The sequence below is a fragment of the Canis lupus genome, chromosome 1 (assembly GCF_048164855.1).
Source record: "Canis lupus baileyi chromosome 1, mCanLup2.hap1, whole genome shotgun sequence".
Taxonomy (NCBI): domain Eukaryota; kingdom Metazoa; phylum Chordata; class Mammalia; order Carnivora; family Canidae; genus Canis; species Canis lupus.
In genome coordinates this window covers 63,407,177-63,427,715 of record NC_132838.1, presented here as the reverse complement: position 1 = coordinate 63,427,715, position 20,539 = coordinate 63,407,177, and the positions used below count along the sequence as shown (strand labels likewise).

The following is a 20,539-nucleotide window of genomic DNA, read 5'->3' as shown; positions in this document are numbered from 1 at the left end:
TCTCTTAGCACCAAAGGAGATTTCAAGTACTCTGTAGCATAGAAAGAGAAATTGAAAGAGGTCTTCTTTTGTCCAGGTAGTTAGAAAATCCACTTAATTACATGAGCTATTTATTTCTAAACTTTACTCCCTATAGAATTAGGCTTGATGAATTTTACATCAGAAGTAGAAATGAAAGGATCTATCATTTCATGCAAAATGTGTTCTTTTCTGTACAGATAATCAGTATTTTCAGTGACCTTTTCTGAGTAACAGCAACAAAAAACAGTGCTTTAGGGGACTATCCTTCTCTATTTAATATGAATGCAGAACCCATCGTTGAAAAGAAAACTTGGTCTTTGTATGTAAGTCACATTCAAATTATTTATTGTGAGGTATTTACCTTTCAGAAGATCAAGATAAAATAAACTGGAAAGTACATACTTGCTATACCATATGTATAATGAGTCGTCTGGATGAAATAATTATGAATAAGACTTTATACCCATGGGTTTTATTATAATTACAAATTATCAGTGTTTCATTTCCATTAATGTACCACACATCTTACTAGCTCCTTTATGTAAAGTGTGTGTAGTAAAGTTTGACTCTAGTTGGAATTCAAGTCCTTCTCTAATTGGCCTCATTCTATTTTAAATTATTCCATATCTCCTCTATGGGAATACTCTCCTTCAGCTAAACTTGTTCACTTTTCTCTAGGCATACTTAAGACTTTCTTGTTCCTTTGTCTTTCTTCACATCTTATTGACTACACCTAAAATTAATCCTATTCTGGAAAATCACTAACACCAAAGCTTACTCATTTTCCTTCTCAAATAATATTGACACATATTATTTGTGAACTAATACACTTAATTACTAAGCAAAAATATATTAATCATCTATGTTAGAAACAATGCCAGATACTGAGATACTGTAATAAATGTAAGCAATACATGTTTAAATATCCCATGTAGCAAAGAAAAAAAATGACAGTAAAATTTGGAAATATGTTGATCTACATATGATGAAAACATTACATTGAATCTTGGGGTGCAACTAAACAATGCTTGCATAAAGTTTATGCTCTTTAAAATTATTCATTAGAGGGGATTCCTGGGTGGCTCAGTGGTTTAGCGCCTGCCTTCGGCCCAGGGCGTGATCCTGGGGTCCCGGGATCGGGTCCCACGTCGGGCTCCCTACAAGGAACCTGCTTCTCCCTCAGCCTGTGTCTCTGCCTCTCTCTCTCTCTTTCCCCCTCCCCCATGTCTCTCATGAATAAATAAATAAAATCTTTAAAAAAATAAAATTATTCATTAGAGAAGAAGAAAGGCTGAAAATTGAATATCTATAAAGCCAATATTTTTTAACACAGATAATTAAACCCAAAGAAAGTAGAAGGAAGAGAAATAAAAATGTAATAATAAAAGCTAATGAAGTAATAAATTAAATTGTACAATAGGGAAAGAAAAGAAGTCAAAATTAGATTCTCCAGAAAACCTAATAAAATTGATAGGCTCTTATGAAAACTTATTAAGAAAAAAGAGAGAAGGCACAAAACATCAATATCAGAAAATTAAAGGGAGGCATCATTACAGATCCTACAGACAAAAATAGAAACATTTTCCAATAAATCTGAAAATTTTAATGAAATTCATATTTTGAATCTATAACTATAATACTTCCCCAAAGAAAATTCTAGCCAGATGGCTTTACTGGTGAATTCTTTCAAACACTTAAGGAAAAATTAGTACTAATCTTACCCTCTACCCTAACAATAGAAAAAGAGGAAGCATTCACTTATTTTACGGAGGTAGAATAACCTTGCTGCAAAACCTAATAAGAACTAAACAAGAAAGGAAACATATAAGCTAACTTCTTTTGTGAAGATAGAGGCATAGACCAAACAAAATATTAGCAGATCATGTCTGGTAATATGCATGAAAGATAAAATGTAATGAGGTTGGTTTTATTTGAGGAATGTAATTTGATAAAAAGACATTGCAATCAACCAGAATAATAGAATAAAAGGAAATTACATTCATCATAGTAGATCCGTTTGATATAATTCATCACTAGAGTAGAAAGAAACTTCCTTAATCTGGTAAGATATATAAAAACCATTAGTAAATATCATACTCAACAGAGAAAAATGGGGAGATTTCCATCTGAGAATTAGAATGACACAAGAATGTCTGTTATTACCACTTCTGTTATCCATTGTACTAGAAATTTTAGTCAGTGCAATAAGGTGAGAGAAATAAATAATACATATAAAAATAGAAAAGAAATAAATCATTAGTTACAGATGAAATTATTAATTACTTGAAACATTCCAAAGGATTTACAGATGAACTATTATAACTAATGAGTAAATTTAGCAAGTTTTCTGTAAAAAAGTTGTGCTACCCTCTCCTCCTTTCTCTGGTTCATGAAATTGTTTTGTTTTATTTTGTTTTTTAATAGATCATGGCCGATTATGATGTAGACAAATTTGATTGCTTTGATGATTTCTTCAGAATATTATTCAATGTTTTATATCTTGTATTTGATTAAATTGAAAGCTGAATCTTTGGCTCAACTGGATTCCAGTTGCATGCTTTGGCAAGAATACTTCAGAAGGCAATTTTATATATATATAAAATTGCCCTCTGAAGTACACACACACACACACACACACATAGTCTGAATGAATGGTTCTAGGTTTCATCTGTGATTAAATTGGTAACAATCACATTGCTCCATTTCAAAGTTGCATTTTTCCCCTTGCAACTCTGTGGGAAGATACTTGGGTGTGATGGCAATATTCAGCTCCCCATCCATCCTGCTAGTGTCCTCTGAAGATCCTTGCTTGAGTCAGTTATTTCAGTGGGGTATATTGATTTTGTATGAATAATTTTTAGTTTTGATGTATAAAACTAACAGTGAATGCTCCACTGAGAGCAATAAATCTTAGAGAAAGCATAGTTCATATTAAACAGCACCTAAATGATAATTTTATTCTTTTTTTTTTTTTTTTGGTTACTTGTTATGTGGGAAGACTTTAATATTTAAATGAATCTCAATCATGACCACACTGTTCTTTCAGTTGATTAAGCTAAGTTAAGCATGAATTTAAAAGAATATGTAGTTGACGTTTTCAAGACACTGAATGTAACTCCAGCAATAACCTGAATTGTGAGTCAATTAATCATAATCTACTGTCAAGTAGAATTCTTAGTAGAGCTTGTTTATCAAAGCAGAATATAAAAGAAGGTAGAAAAGAGTATGGAAAACTAGTCAGAAGAAGGCAAGGAAATATTTCTTTTTTCTCTAATTCTCTAACATTAGATTTAAAATATGTTTCAGTTGGTTTATAGAGAAATGAGAAATGTTGAAAAGCTTAAAAATAGCTTGTTTAGAAGAAAGAGCTGGCAATGAATGAGTTACAAAATGCTTTTTTGAGCAGAAGCAGCATTTCCACCTGCAACTTTTATTTAAACCTTATCTCTGCTTTACAGCTGTACCTGGAAAGAAGGAAGAGAAAACAACCAAGACAGTGGAGCAAGGTAAAAAAAAATGAAGGAGGTTGACATTATCTTCTTTAGAAAGACAACAACATGAGGAGGAAAGCACTGGATTCAGACAGGAGGAAGACAATAACTGTTAAATCTATTGCTCTCTATCACTGTCCTTGCATGTTTTTCTGTGCCAGGGAGAATGTGAGGCAGCAATCTTGGTTTTTATTCTTTTGTATAAACTAAACTTTGAGTATAAGTTCAGAACAGGAAAACTCCACAGACTTCTTAATTAAATCAGGGAAAATGCTGAAGATTATTGAGAATGAGGAAATGATCTGGGGCAACTGGTAGACATTTTTGTTTGATTTGTGGTTTTTATCACCACTTGACTGATCAAAATTTAAAGAATAGAGATGACATAAATCTATTTATGCAAAAACAACTTCTAATGCTTAAAAAATAATATGTAAAACTTAAAGGAAAAAAACACCAAAAGTAAATTGAAATTAAGTTATGACTTCAGCAAGTGATTCTCCCAAGAGGTCTGAAATCTCAGTATTAAAAATCAGAATGTTATAAGTAATGCATTTTATTTTATTTTATAGAGTTATATCATAAATACGTCACTCTAGAGTATGCTTGAGAAAAATGCAAGAGTACAATAGAATTAAAACATTTAAAGTGTTGTTGGACTTTCTATTAGAGCTCAGAGTGCTAATAATTGTAATTATGGTTCCCCCACTCTTTGGCTATTCATCTATTATAATGCTTATTACTTATTGTAATAAAATCAGAACTAGTAATAAATTTGTCAAGAATGAAGTCAAAATAGTTTTTCCTTTTAAATTTGGGAGCAATTAAATTCCTAATATCAAAGATTTATTTTTGATATAAATATATCAAGAAAATCCTTTAATTTATCACATTTCAGATAAGTTAATTAAGATAAAGCATTCAATTAAGTTAAATGATTGGTTAAAGATTTATTTCTTTGGGCTTTTCAAAATAAAATCAGATTGCAATTACAGTGAAAAACTTTTCAAATTAATTTTGGCTTCTGAGGGCTATGTGAGGTTTTATGATTCAATAGAATGTTTCTATCAACTTTAGATGTATATATTTCCATCTCGGAAATATAAAGTAGAGGAATAGGAGTACTACATCCCGATTTTAACTTGTTCACTTAGGCAAGGCCCTGAGCCTAAATTTCTTCAGAAAAAAATATAATAAAAAGGTGTTAATTTTATCTGACCTGCCTATTCAACAAGATGTAGAGCTTAAATGAGAAAACCTGGGAAAGGATATGAAGAATGATAAATTCCTAGATAATTGCATAGTCCTTACTTAAGCATATTTCCTTATCAAATCAACTTTATTATAGGTGAGATAAACTATCAAATCACTTTGATTTCACTAAGCTTCACAGTTTTTCCCTTCTATATAAAGGTGTGGATGGCTCATCTTTGGCATTTGTAGATTTGCTTTTATAGCCACAACATATTAAGAGAAGATTGACCAGAATGTAAAAAGCCAAATAAGAGATAAGTAAGAGAGAAGTAATTTAAACACAACTTGTTTATTTCTTCTTACCTGCATGTTGGTGTCATTTCCATTAATTCTAGAATGTTTACTCAAGTGGGTGGGAGACTAGAAATGGTTCTTAGAGTTAAGAAATTACTTCTTCAGATAATTTTATAATTCGTATTTTTTAAATATCTTTTATCATATACAAGCTTAGGCTCTTAGCTTATGTTTAATGAGGTTCTTTGAATGGTTCTTTTTATATTGACTTAGTAAATAATTTCACTTTTAAATATTGTAAAGCAAAGGCCTATTTTTCAACTATAAATATCATAAGGAATAAAGTATTTGGATAAATTGCATATTTTGAGATGATATATGTATGATTAATAGTTGATATGAAAAATATATTTTGTGATAAAAAATCAGACGTTAGTGTGAAAATGACATTTTACATATTTCATCAGAGTATTCTAAAATTTATTCATAAGAAGAGGTTTTAAATCTATTATGTACCTCTCTTCTTCACGCAGTTTAATTATCTTCAGAAGTATAAATAATCTAAAGCTAGTTTATGATGCATCAAAGTACAATTAAATAGTTTTTAAGGAGTCATTTTCATTCATTTAAATTTCCACTCATGAACTTGTACTAGGGAGAGAATATGATTTTCAAAATTCCTACTAGATTTTAAAATGTGCTTGATGACCTATATAAAATAGTGTATATTGAACCTCTGGACTTAATCTGAATTATAATTGTACTTAGGAAACATTGATTAAACTATACACTGTAGGAAATTCATATAGTGAAAGGTGGAATGAATTATATGTTAACGTAATTTAGTAAACTAGGCCTCATATCATGTTGGAAGTAGAAATTTAGTTAATCTAACTTCTGCAAAAGTCCAAAAATGTAACCCTATTTTATCTCTAACTCATGATGTTTTTCAGTTATTCTTTTTGTGAAGGTCTTAAATCGGCTGGACTAGAATTTTGAGTATTAAATATTTTATAAATAATTTCTCCACTTTAGAGGTGCACACAAGCGTGTGTACACACACACACACACGCACACCATTAACTATCCCTCCTTGTTTAGAAAGCAATTACCTAGAAGCATCAAGAGATACAAATGCTTAACACAATAGGTTTTGCTATCCTATAGCTGAGGTAAGCCAAAGATAAAACATGACAACACTTACTAGGTGCTGTGTTCTTCCACAGGAGGAGTCATCTTTAGATATTTGTATATGACATCTAGAAAGAGTGCATGATGTTTCACCAAGCTTAATTTATTCATTTATGGATATTTAATTTTTATAGGTAGTGTACATTTTCCTCCTTGTTACTCACTTTTGAAATTGACCTGCCTCTTAAATCCCATGTACTTCTCTGTTTTTCAATATCGCTTTCTTTCAGAAGAAAACATTTGGTAATATTTCATTGTTAGCCAGATGAGCAAAAGAGTCACTCTAAAGAAGCAACCAATGGCTTGCTATTTACTTGGGCAGGGAAGGATACCAGTCAAGACAATTAACTTTAAAAGGTCTGAATTGTATGTTGGAGCCCCAGCATCTCCCTGTTTTTAATTTTCTTCCTTCAAGTGACTTAAAATCCAACAGTGAAAAGGTAAAGAAAATAGTTACAAATTAAATCACTTGCAAATTATCTTTTCCTTTTCTTTCAGTTACACCTATGCATGAGTTTGCTTAAGATCTTAACAGTCTGGTCTAGAAACTTGTAACAGGGCTGGCATACAGTATGTGTTCAACAACTATCTGTGGGTTGAATGAAAACAGAGGAGTTAGTGAAGAAAGGACTGTTAGATGACCCAGATTTCAATGAACTTTGTCTCTAAATACTGTGCAATTAAGAGAATATTTTAGTTAATCAAAATATGATTTCCAGTAGTAAAGGTTGCCATATTTCAGAAACCAGGACATATGCGATTAAATTCTTCAGTTTTAAAGTGGGACTAGTAGAAAAAAATATTTAAATATGCATTATTCGTTAATGGCACCATATTGTTAGGATCTTTGTAGATGGTGTTCTTACATAAACAAAATTGCGTGTGGTGAACAGTCATCACATGGATAAACATATTGAAAAATTAAATTTCAGTCAATTCTATTGAATTTTTTAAAAACTTAAAATGGAAGAGAAAGTTAAGCAATTACCCAATTAAGCCAATATATGAGTCTAAGTATAGAAACATTAGGTCCATCCTTGCTTTTCTTATTTTTACAGCTGTGAAGCAGAATTAGATGATCTCTTACTCCTTCTAAAAGTAAAAATTGTGTATTTCACAAAGTTTTTAAGCAGTGTGTTCCTTGCATCAGGATATAGAGGCTCTTCTTAAATCAGATGTACTAGAATACATCTGAGCACAGTTAGTAATCATTTTATTCAGGATAAAACGAGCATGTGGATCATAAATGTTTCAAATATAGTTCATTTCCTGTAATAAAAAAATTCTATCTTGCCTTAAATTATGAAATGTTTCTAAATTCAGAAGCATGCTAATTTGTGTTCTCCCTGAAGAGTTTTCTGTCTTTCTTTGATTCTATTTTGTAAACAACAGTACCCTACCTGATTGTATTAGTGTTTTAAGTTGTCCTGCCAGGAGGGAAACCCAAATGCTATTTATTATAAGCTTTGTATTTGTCATTGTCCTCCCTCACCTTTTCAGATTCTTCTATTCTTTGTACATGCACGGGCCTATTCAGAATATGTGATGTGTACTTATTATAGATTGATCTCATACTTTCAAGTGAATGTTAATACCTAAGAGTAATGATTTCCCTTAGAGAAACTTATTTATTTAAATAATTAATGTTTATATTTCATGGTATGTCAACATTATTTGAAAAAGAAACAATTTTACATCTCAGATCACTGGAGTAAAATTGGAAGTTTAGTTAATACAAATTGTGTTTAACTATTTGCTTAATATGTGATTATAAAATAACCTATTTGCACATGTGGACTAAGTCATGCTGTTGACCCTCAATAAATGTTAAATGATAACAATACTATTGATTCCTGTGAATTCCAAACTTTCTGACAACGGTTTGTGCTTTGATTGTTTAATATTTATTGAGCGCCCACAACAGGCTAGGCGCTGGGGGGTGGGTGTGAGGAGCATGAAGTGGGCTTCAGAGAGAAGATGGCTTACATGCGGAGCTTATACAAAATGTGAAAATGAGTGTACTCTGCATATTCATGTATTTTATAGATTTTCAAGAGAACCTTTAGCAATTCACTGTCTCACTTGCTCCCATAGCACATCTCACTTCTTACTTTTACTTAATACTTTTAGAATGTTCTCACAATGATTTTATCTTATGTATAGGAAATTCCTTTCTAGTTTCCTTCTCACTATGTTCTTCGCCACACCCCTCATCTTTTAATAACCAGACAGATCTAAATCCCACCTACACAGCAGAACAACACTTAGAAGAAATTTGTATTGTTACATTGATCTGCAGGGTGCCACAATCTGCCACGCAACATTTGGTTCATGTAATTCACATTTATTGATAGGGATGCCATTCAATGCTAATGAGAGTTTTAGCCCAATAAAAGAGCCGTGTGTGCCAATGCTGTCAACGAGATCTGGAGGTGATGTCATGAGACCCATTCATGCAGTACCTTGCTCTCGAAAGTTAAAGGTTCTTTGTTATTAATGACCCATTTTCTCTAATAATCTAATGTGTGAGTTGATCACTCTTATTTTATGCAGGATATACTAGAATCAAGTACAGGTCACACAGGACATAATTGTGTTGCCCCAAATTTTGCTTCCATGCAAATATTCTGCTTTCCGTTATCATGAAAATGAATAATTCCTCTGCATATTTGGCCTCTGTGACCAATTTTCCTCCTTCCTTTTCTTAGACATCCGGGGCATTTTATGGAGAAGCACACTAAAACTACAAGATTGCCCCAGGAATCTCCCCTTATACTTCATACTGGATCACTACTTTTTTTTTTTTTTTTTTTTTGGATCACCGCTCTTAACACCAAGTAACCTTATTGACCATAGATCAGAGAAACTGGTAGGTAGATGGGTTGAATTACCTGAAAAGACACCATACCCAGGAGCTATGTATCACTCCTCCTCTGCCTGCATTCTGACCCCTTCATGATCTATCAAAGTTGTTTCTTAATGGGAACGTTATGTCTTTTAGGTTCTTAAAAGTAACACACTGTTCACAACAAATATGTGCTCTTGCTTCACTTATACTTTAATTCTCAAACTTTGTCTTGATTTAGAGTCCAAAAATCTCCATGTCAAAATAATACAATGCAGTTATGAACAATTTCTTAAAGTCCAGTCAAATCTAATTGTAAATATAAAGTTGTCATACCATCTCTGAATTTAAGGGCAATGGACTTCACATTTCTTTTGCCAATACTTAATATAAGTTCATAATTTTAATGAAAGTATGTATTCTTGATATCATCTATGTCTTAACCTTAGGTTGATAGTTTTTTTAAGATATCCTTAAATATGAGGGTAGCTATGCGGCTCAGTTGGTCAAGCCTCTAACTCTTGATCTCCTCAGCTCAGGTCTTGATCTCAGGGTAATGAGCTCAAGACCCGTGGTGGGCTCCACTTGAAAAACAAAACAAAACAAAACAAAACAAAACAAAACAAATCACATCCCTAAATCTGGAACAGACTGTTGCCATTCTCTTCACAGTGAAATTCTCTTACAAATCCTATTTTTTCTCATATAGAATTTCAATCACCATTATCAGGATTTGACATCTAGAAAGAACTTTTAATTATTTGACACAAATACTTGAAGATTACAATTTTGTTCACCACTGAGAAAAATCAACTTTGTTTGTTCCTTTGACATTCTAACCTTGATTATATAATGGATTGTGGAAATGCATCTTTGTGTTTAGCATACAACACAACAAAGAAATGCCTCTTTATGAACTTAAGAACATTGATCTGCTAATTATGTCTCTCTTTTTTTCTATCAATATTTTCTTCTGCTCCTGCTATTATCCTGAAGCCACATATGGATTGGATCTTTTTTCCCTTAGAGATCATTAATAGAAAATTATAAGCTGCTATGTTACAAAACAGGGTTGTTTCCTGAGATTCTTTTCCTTTTATTGACTTTTTTCTTTCATTTATAAATCATTTCTTTCATTTACAAGACTTGTTTCAGAAAAAAAAAATTGGCATACACTACCTGGAATAAAATTGTATGAAAACAAATTGTTATGCTATATCTTATAACAAACTGATGGAGGTTAGCTCCATTCTCTAAAAATCAAATGGCAAAAAATCATATGAAATCATTAGCCCCACATAAAAATGCATTGTTACTTTCTTCTTGTTGTACATAAAATTATACATTTTAGGTCAAATAATTTCAGGAATGAACATGAAAATCTTATCAACAGTCTACATAAAATATACCTGTATCTTGTTGACTATTACTGCCCCAATTTTTCATAGAATGATGATGTAGTAGAAACTGATTGAAAAAGCAATTCTTTAAAAAATGAAAATTCAGATCTTCTTTGGAATTGTAAAATGGCATAATCAAAAAATTTTTTCATTATTATAACTTGAAAAGTTTGGGTTTTATTTCACTTCATTCATATAATAGGATAAAGATACTAGTCAGATAAGCCATACAAAGCATCCATATTGTCCTTAAAAACCTTGGGAATAAAAATCATTGTGAGCAATTCTTAACTTGGAGTTGTTGGTCTTTGAAAAAAAAAACTGATGAAAGCCAATAGTAATTAAAATATTAACCTACTTGAACAGTAGAGAGCTCTCTCTAAATAACACAAAAAGCTTAGTCCACCTTCCCCATAATTTATTCTGTGACATTACACTAGCTACCTGCTTTAACTAGCCTCTTTTAGAAGCCAAAATTATTTCACTAAGCAATCTCTAGAGGATCTTCCAATCATAATATTGCCTAATTCACATTTGTAAAAATTACCTCTAATGCCTGAAGGCATTTCCACTTTGTTTCAAATTCTGAAGATATACTTATTTTTCTGATTGTAAGTACAATTTGTACAAAAGTATATACAGGAAAATCAGATTCAGATTCTAAAATTAAAATGTTTAAAAATATTGTTATATAAAACTATTAAATAGAATTGTATTATTTGAAGTATTTAATTTGTTTACATTTCAAAATATACACTTAACTCACACTTAAGAATCAAAAAGTTCATCTCTAGAGCAAAGCATACTATTGAATATTTAATTAAGTGACATGAATTTCCATAAATATTATTTAATCATAAGTATCAGTAACAATGGCACACAAGATGTAGAAATTATACCCTTGACACATATGTGCAAAAGAAACTATAAAAGATGAAACAAATGTTGTCTTTGGAGACAGGAGAATGTGGATAATACAACTCTGGGTAGTTTCAGTATGAGACTATTTCCAAACAAAATAACAGTAACTTTCTATGTATTGTTAGTCAGTTAGTATGTATAATATTCTTTTATGAACAAAAACTTTTTAATAACATTGACGTAGTACCAGAAAGATTATTTAGATTTAGCATCTTCAAAGACTCATCATTCCTGGAAGGATATAAATTTAGATTCTGTAGTAGATCTCTATATGTCCCTTTACCACCAATTCTCAGTATGACTTTCAAGCTTCTGCTTCCTACTTCTTCCCTACTTTATATATCCAGCAATCCAGCCACATGAACATTCACATTCCATGGTTTGCTTATATTGTTCCTTACATTGGAGATGGCTTCTGAATTCTTTTTTGATGGCAAGCCTTTTAACCAGTTTCTGAATCCACTACAAATGCCAGTGCTTCTGTGAAATCTTTTCTCATTCCATCAGCTAGAGTTTGTCAGTCCATATGCTACAGACTTGGATCCCTGTATATGTGTCTCTATCATCCATGTAGATGCTTTCTGGCATTAACTGAACTCAATACAACCATTTGTGTTTTTCCAGCTCCCAGCACAAAGGAGAAAGTGAATAAAGGTTTACTGAATAGATTAGGTTTATCTTTTAAAATACAAAAAATGAATACTCCTTTTAAAATATTGTTTCCAACGGAAGGAACAAAAAATAGATGAGGGTCCTTGTTTAGCTGTGGGATCACTTTGTCACACCAATAAGCACCATAGGAAGTAGAGTTTCTAGTTTTTTGAAATTACATTAGTTATTGTTTTACCTCAACCAAATCTTTTTTGAGAGTCTTGGACTTCAATGTTCTTTTACATGTACATACATATCACAAAGTTTAAAGTACTATTAGACTAGAACTTTCTAAAAAAAATGAAGGAAATCTAAAATATAATCAAATCAAATTAAACAATAAAATAACAAAATTACATCATGAATAAGTGGGATTTATTCCAGTATGCAAAGCTAGTTCAACATTTGAAAAATCAACTAATATAATCCATCACATTGACAAGATAAAGAAAAAACACATTATTCTATAGATACAGAAAACCATTTGAGAAAATCTAGCATTCATTCATAATTTAAACTCTTAACAAACTAGAAATAGAGAAGAACTTCCTTAACTTGATAAGGAATATCTACAGAAAACCTGCAGCTAACATCAGACTTAATGACAGAAGTGTCCCCCCCCCAAGATAAGAAAAATGGCAAGGATATCCCATCTCACCTCATTCTATTCAACATTGCACTAGAAGTACTTGTTAATGCAATAAGACAAGAAAAAGAAATAAAAATTTACCAACTAGGAAGGAGGAAATAAAACTTTATTCACATATGATATGTGTCTATGTAGAAAATTCCAAAGAATAAAGAAAAACTTCTTGGAACTAGTAAGTAATTATAGCAAGATTTCAGGATACAAGGTTAATAACAAAAATAATAACAAAAAAGTAAATTGTTCTTTTATGTGTCAACAATAAATATTGGGATGAACAAAATTAAAATGCAATACTATTTACATTAGCAATTACAAAACAAACATTTAGGTATGAATATAACAATATACTTGTGAAATTTCCATGAGGAGAACTTCAAAACTCAAATGAAAAAAAATTAGAAAGCCAAATAATTGAGAATTATTCCATGTTCATGAGTAGGCAGACTCAAAATTGTTAAGATGTCAGTTCTTCATCTATAGATTCAATGTAATCATAATAAAAATCACAGTGGATATTGACAAACTGCTATTGTGGCTACCAACAAACTGATTACACAATTTATACAGAAACAGAAAAGACCCAAAATAGCTAAGACAATACAAGAACATAGTTGGGGAACTGACACTACTGCTTCAACTGTATATAAGGCTATGACAACACAACATGGTGTTACTGAAATAACAAATAGATCAATGGAACAGAATAGAGAGCCCACCAATAGACCCACAAAATATAGTCAACTGATCTTTGACAAAAAAAGCAAAAACAGTTCAATGGATGGTATTCTCAACAAGTTTTTAAGAAGTAGTGCTGGAACAATTGGACATCCACAAGAAAAAAATACATATAGAGAGAGAGAAAGGAGGAAGGAAGGAAGGAAGGAAGGAAGGAAGGAAGGAAGGAAGGAAAGAAGGAAGGAAGGAAAGAAGGAAGGAAGGGAAAGAAAGAAAAAGGAAAGAAGAAAGAAAGAAAAAGGAAAGAAGAAAGAAAAGAAAGAAAGAAAGAAAGAAAGAAAGAAAGAAAGAAAGAAAGGAAGAAAGAAAGAAAGAAGCAGCTAGATACAGACTCTATACCCTTCTCAAAAAGTAAACTCAAAGTAGATCATAGCTCTAAATGTAAAACCATAAAACCCCTAGAGGATAACATAAGAAAATCCAGGTGGCCTTGGCTTTTGGCAATGGCCTTTTAGGTACAACACCAAAGACACAATCCATGCATAAAAAAATCATAAGTTGGATTTCATCAAAATTAAACACTTCAGTTCTTCAGAAGATGCTGTCATGAAAATTTGAAAATGACACAGAATGAGAGAAAATGTTTGTAAAATACATATCTGATAAAGGACTATTATCCAAAAAACACAAAAAAATCTTAAAACTCAATAATAGGAAGAGGAACAACTCCCTTAAAAAATTGACACAACATCTGAACAAATACTTTACCAAAGAAGATATCCAGATGACAAAGCATATGAAAAGAGGTTCAACATCATCCATCACTAGGAAATTGCAATTAAAATAATGAAATGTCACTATATACTTATTAAAAGGGCTAAAATCCAAAACACTAATAACATCAAATGTTGGGGAATATGTGAAACAACAGGAACTCTCAATCGTTGTTGGAGGGAATACAAAATACATAGTCACCTTGGAAGACAGTTTGGTGGTTTTTTTATAAAATTAAATATACTCCTACCATACAATCCAGCAATCTTAGTATATACTCAAATGACTAAAAAACATACATCCACACAAAACCTGCAAACACTTATACCTGCTTTATTCATAGCTGCTAAAATTTGGAACCAAATACACTCTTCTATCTCAAGCTATCAAGTCACAGAAAGACATAGAGGAAACTTAAGTTCTATTTCTAGTGTAAAAAGCCCATCTTGAAAGTCTTCTTATTGTAGAACCCCAACTACATGATATTCTAGAAAAAGAGATGGTAGAAAGTTCAGTGGTTGTCAGGGGTTTTGGAAGAGGAAGGACTGACACTGTGGAGGACAGAGGATTTTTAGGTCACTGAAACTATTCTGTATCACACTATAATAGTAGATGTACATCATTTAATTTGTCAAAATCAATAGAATGACCAAAATGAACAGTGAATCTTAATGTAAACTGTGGACTTTGGTAGGTAATGATGTATCAATATTGGTTTATTGATTGTAACAAATGTATCATTCTAGTGAGAGATGATGATGGGGTAGGCCACGTATGGGAACCCTGTGGGCTTTCCATTCAATTTTGCTGCAAACCTTAATCTGCTCTAGAACTCATTGAAGTTCATTAATTTTAAAAAAGTGTATAAATCTTAAAGAATTAGTCCACTAGGTAAATTTCAAAGTAATATATATTTTGAGATTCTCTACCATGAATAATAGGAGGATTCATAAAAGACCCTATTTACTTTTTATTTTATTAACTTTTAAGCTAACATTTTTCTTACATTCAATTCTATTTCTTCAAAATTTCTTTGTATCATTTTATAACATAAGTTTCATGTTGGAATGTTTAAACTATAATAAGACTAATTCCCAAGATCTCACATAAATGTGTTTGTAGAAAAGGAGTTCAGATTATGAAAAGTTCAAAAGACAATATAGACTATGGATAATGAATATTATTGTAGTTAAACTATAATATATTATACTTAAAATGAATAGAGGATTAGAGATTATTACAAACATTGAAATAAGTATATACATACAGGTGTGTGAGGTTATTCAATATTGGAAATTCACTATCCAAAATTTCTTAGAAAACAAAAAGTGAAATGCTAGATTTAAACTTCCAGAAAAAGGGAACCCTGGGTGGCGCAGCGGTTTAACGCCTGCCTTTGGCCCAGGGCGCAATCCTGGAGACCCGGGATCGAATCCCACGTTGGGCTCCCGGTGCATGGAGCCTGCTTCTCCCTCTGCCTATGTCTCTGCCTCTCTCTCTCTCTGTGTGTGACTATTATAAATAAATAAAAATTTAAAAAATAAAAATAAAAAATAAACTTCCAGAAAAAGAGAATGCTAGGTAAATATTAGCTTGAAATAGATGCTTTATTTTGACCACTAAAGCTGTTAAATAACAGCAACTTCATTTTATTTTGACAACTCAGCTACTAGGTTAGGATTGCAAAGTTGGGCATAAGTAACTACAAAAGGTGATTATAATGATTAGTAGGCTTTTATGTAGGCATTAAAGGGCAATTTTCCTAATAAAATGTGGTAGGCACCAAACTGGCAAATTTATTACTTTATTCAACAAATAGTTATTGAATTCTTGGTATGTATCAGATGACACGGTCTGACTTCAGAAGTATTGGAAGGCTGTGACAGACTGGTAGTTCTGGAGGGCAATTGATGGGATATGGTGATGCAAACATGCTCACTATTCATTCTGAAGGGGCGTCTGAGATGCTATGTGGTTTATAATCCACTGTTCTCTTAATGCAGGTTAGCTCTACCTCTGTAGTTTGATGGTCTGGGTTCAAGTTTCCCACTACTGTTTAGTAGCTGTGACCTTGGGCAAATTTTTACCTCTTAGCGTCTGCTGTTAATCTATGAATTGCAGATAACACCCAACTCTCTGGAATGAGTACAAAATTAAAGAGATTTGTCTAAATCAGCTCGAGGTTCCTATAACAAAAATAGCCCAGATGGGTGGCTTAAGCAGAAATTTATTTCTCACAGTTCTGGAGCCTTAAAGTGCCAGTCAATTTGGTTCCTGGCAAGAGTCCTCCTCCTGGTTTGCAGATGCCTCTTACTATATACCCAATTGAGTAGAGAAAGAGAGAACAGAGACAGAGATCTCATTCAGGAAAGCTCCACCCTCTTGACCTAATCACTTTCCAAAGCCCCACCTGCAAATACCATAGCATTGGGTTTCAGGCTTCAACATACGAATTTTGGAGGGACACAAACATTCAATTCATAGCAAGATCATATGAAAAATGCCTAAGATTATAAAATAACATTTCCTCATTGTAAGTAAGGGCAGGAATGACCAAGACCTAGCTTTGCCTGCTGCCAAGCAAATTATAATCCTATAATTATAGATATACATATACATATTTGAAACAAACATGGGAACTTTGGCATCCTGGCTTGATCATAATTACATGAGAAAAATTTCATGGCTAATAAAGTTTTCTTTTGAAAATAAAATCTTTTATACTAGATTTAGGGCTCAGTAGCTAATTCTGTGCCTACGATGTCCTAGTTTATCTCGTCTCCCAAATATATAAAGAAGTGCTTATTTTCCTTTTTTAAAATCATTGCTTATTGCTGATCTTTCTGAAAGAGCTGGGCAGAGTTGAACTAAAATGACTAAAATGCACCACACTGAGGTACTCTACGGAATTCCAATCAGTATTCTGATTATTTTTTTAAGGATTTTATTTATTCATTTATTTGAGAGAGGGTGAGAGAGAGACAGAGGGGATGAGCCAGGGGAGAGGCAGAGGGAGAAGCAGACTCCCCACTGAGCAGGGAGCCCAACGCAGGACTGGATCCTAGGACCCTGGGATCATGACTTGAGCTCAAGGCAGACACTTAAGCAACTGAGCCACCCAGGCGCCCCAGTCTTCTGGTTATTAATGTTTAATGAGGACCAGAATATAAAGGCATGTGCAGAGTCCACTCTCTGCAGCCAAGCTACATAGTCTAAAATCATCATAACTGTAAGTTGAGTCAGAATTTAAAAGAAAGGGATATTTAGATGATTTCAGGAAAGTCCCTGAACTATGATAATTTGAAAACTATACTATTATGGGGAAGAACTTTTCAGAAGGATTAGAATACTGAATCCATTGGACAAGACTTTCTCCCCCATGGGGATTGCAAGATGCGTACTTAACAAGTTCTGTATCTGTTAGCTCTTTTGAATTCTTATGTGCTCTATTTCAAAGTTTTAATATGCCAAAGATCCCAGCTTGCCTAGATCTCCACAGTGCTTAAGCAATGCAAGGAAGCTCTTCACAGGTGTATTTATAGTCTAGATAGTTGATGCTTTCTGAGCTCACCCACTAACTCTTCCCACTTTGTATTGATTATATAACTTAACTTTCAAAGAACAGTCTAATTGTCCTTATCTACAATATCTTGAGGAATACCTCACCATAGTCTCCAAGCCCTGATAGCATTGTCTAGATGTCATTCAAGCAAATTTTATATTATGCTTTTTAATTAGGCTGTCCGGGGTAATGATAATTAGGGGTAGGTGATAATATGGGTACAAAAGTATATTCTTTTTGGATAATATGTAAAGGCTAAGACAAAAAAAAAATGCAATGAAGGTTCTAAGGTTAAAACAAAAGAGACACCAACATGTAAATATAATTGAACTGGAAACATTTTTAATCAAGGATATTTAAACAGATATTTGAAGAAAAACAGTTTAAAATGTTACAATTGTGTGTGAAGTGCTTTAGCCCATAGAGTAGGGAATGTAGGGAATGATTAAATGTATCATTAAGACAAAGAGAAAGTAAAAGATAGCTTCCAACCAAGTCATACTTAATTACAAAGTTAATGGACAGTGTCCCAGTAAAATTAAACTCTGACAACATCTTTTAAGGAACATTCAAAATTATTATTAAATAAACATCAATATATTATATTTTCCTTCATGGGAATTATAAGCACAGTATTTTAAACCATATAGAGGACTTGAGAAGGCTTTTCTCTGTATTGATTTATAAAATTTATATTTTGTAGTTTGGAAAAGATATAAATTATATAAAATGCCTTTTCTCAAATATCTCTGATTGTCAAAAATTATATCTGAATGAACAAAAAATGACAGGTGCGTGTAGAGCATTCATATGTTAAATATTTTAAAAATCCATGCAATTAATCACAATTAAATCACTTTAGGAAGCAATAGAAATGTTATGGAACAAGATTAATATTTTTGATGCTATGTGATGTCCATTAATAGTCATATCCAGGAAATTATCCAGTATTATTAAACTTATACATAGAGCTCTCCATATGGTTCTTTAAAATTATTCTTTCCATCAGAAGAAAAATCCAGAAAGTTTGATACATTGATCTTATTCCTTATGCTTATGAAAAAATATCTCTAATCAGCAGACATCTTGTATCTACAAAAGAGATAAGAAAGTTTTTAAAATGACATTTCTCAACACTTTATTAAAGCTAGCTGGTTAAGAAAGGTTAAAAATATTGAGTTTGGTTCTTTTCACAGCCAGGAGGCTTAAATTGCCTGATAATGTGAGGCTCTTTTTAGACCTTCCAGTTTCAGTTTCTTCTTAAAATTTAGCTATACTTCATATTACATCAAACCATGGTGCTCCAACAGAAATATCCTTAATATTCTAATGTCACTGATAATAAACTGATATTGAACTTGATCATTCAGAGCAATGAAATATAAACAATAGTCAGATCAAAGATTTTTTTAAAATATATTTTATTTATTTATTTATGAGAGACACACAGAGAGAGGCAGTGACACAGGCAGAGGGAGAAGCAGGCTCCATTCAGGGAGACTAAAGCGAGACTCAATCCCATGACTCTAGGACCATGGCCTGAGCCAAAGGTAGACATGCTCAACCACTGAGCCTCCCAGGCATCCCAAAGATATTAATTGTACTATTTACTTTAAACATAATGCTTGGGGTTCAAAACATTTGTTTGTGCTAGGGAAAAACTCTAGTGCTGATTTCCTCCATTACAGGATAGTCCATTATTTCAGTCTTTTGTTTTGCCTGTTTCATGGGGAAAAAAAAAAAAAAATCTTCTAGAAGAAAACACTGTTCTTACAGATACATTTTATCTTCTATAGGACCATGTAAGAAGCAAAAGCAAACGCTGTTTTCTATTTGTTTACCTTAATTAGATATATTCAGGCCCTTAACTTATAAAAATTCCAGGCCTAGGGTGCCTGGGTTGCTCAGTCAGTTAAGGATCTAACAAAATCTTATTTTCTGCTCAGGTCATGATCTCAGGGTTGTGAGATCAGGCTCTGTGCTTGGCATGGAGTCTGCTTGACAATCTCTCTCCCTCGCCCTCTGCTCCCCCCACTTGTGCTCTCTCTCTCTTATAAATAAATAAATCTTAAAAAAAAATCCTGGCCTTATTGAAATCAAATATGTTTCTCTTAAAACGAATATTTATTTATTTATTTATTATTTTTTTTTTAATTTTTATTTATTTATGATAGTCACAGAGAGAGAGAGAGAGAGAGGCAGAGACATAGGCAGAGGAAGAAGCAGGCTCCATGCACTGGGAGCCTGATGTGGGATTCGATCCGGGGTCTCCAGGATCGCGCCCTGGGCCAAAGGCAGGCGCCAAACCGCTGCGCCACCCAGGGATCCCTAAAACGAATATTTAAAAAAAAGAATATTTTTTATCTAGTAAATTATTTAAAACTTGACTTGCATTGCTATTTTGATCACTGTGTGATTTTAAAACATCTGGCAATAACTAATAAACATTTAAAAGGTTAAGTTTATTACTACCAACATGTGAATGATGTTTCAATATAGACAAATTATATAAGACTGGATTGGAAATATACAAATAACACCTATCAGTCTTTTAACATTTTTAAAAATGTGCATGTATTATTAAGAACATACTTTTTTATATTCTGGTTTATTTTGCCTTTGTATACTTAGTTTATTCACTAAGTTAAGTCAGTATGTGTGAACAAAGTAAATAAAATTTGAGGCATTCAAAATTCATGTTACTCGTTGCATTGTTAGTTTCCATTTATAAATGAGACTGCAGGTTGCTTTGCTTCTGCAGCACTTTCATATAATCTGCATTTCACCTGTATTTCCAACTATTTGCTAGACCTTTCCTTTTGGGGTATCTTGATGACACATGAAAAGTAATGCATTCAAAACAAAGATGAT

The 20,539-nt window shown here is 32.4% G+C and overlaps 1 protein-coding gene across 18 annotated transcripts in view; it reads left to right on the top strand.

Moving 5' to 3' along the window:
- TRDN (triadin) overlaps positions 1–20,539 on the top strand; it is a 362,263-nt gene that overhangs the window by 246,231 nt on the left and 95,493 nt on the right. For all 18 annotated transcript variants that reach the window (XM_072832697.1, XM_072832631.1, XM_072832729.1 and 15 more), the window contains one exon: positions 3,480–3,527. In XM_072832697.1, the coding sequence (XP_072688798.1) occupies positions 3,480–3,527 (48 nt within the window). The remainder of the gene's footprint in view (positions 1–3,479; positions 3,528–20,539) is intronic.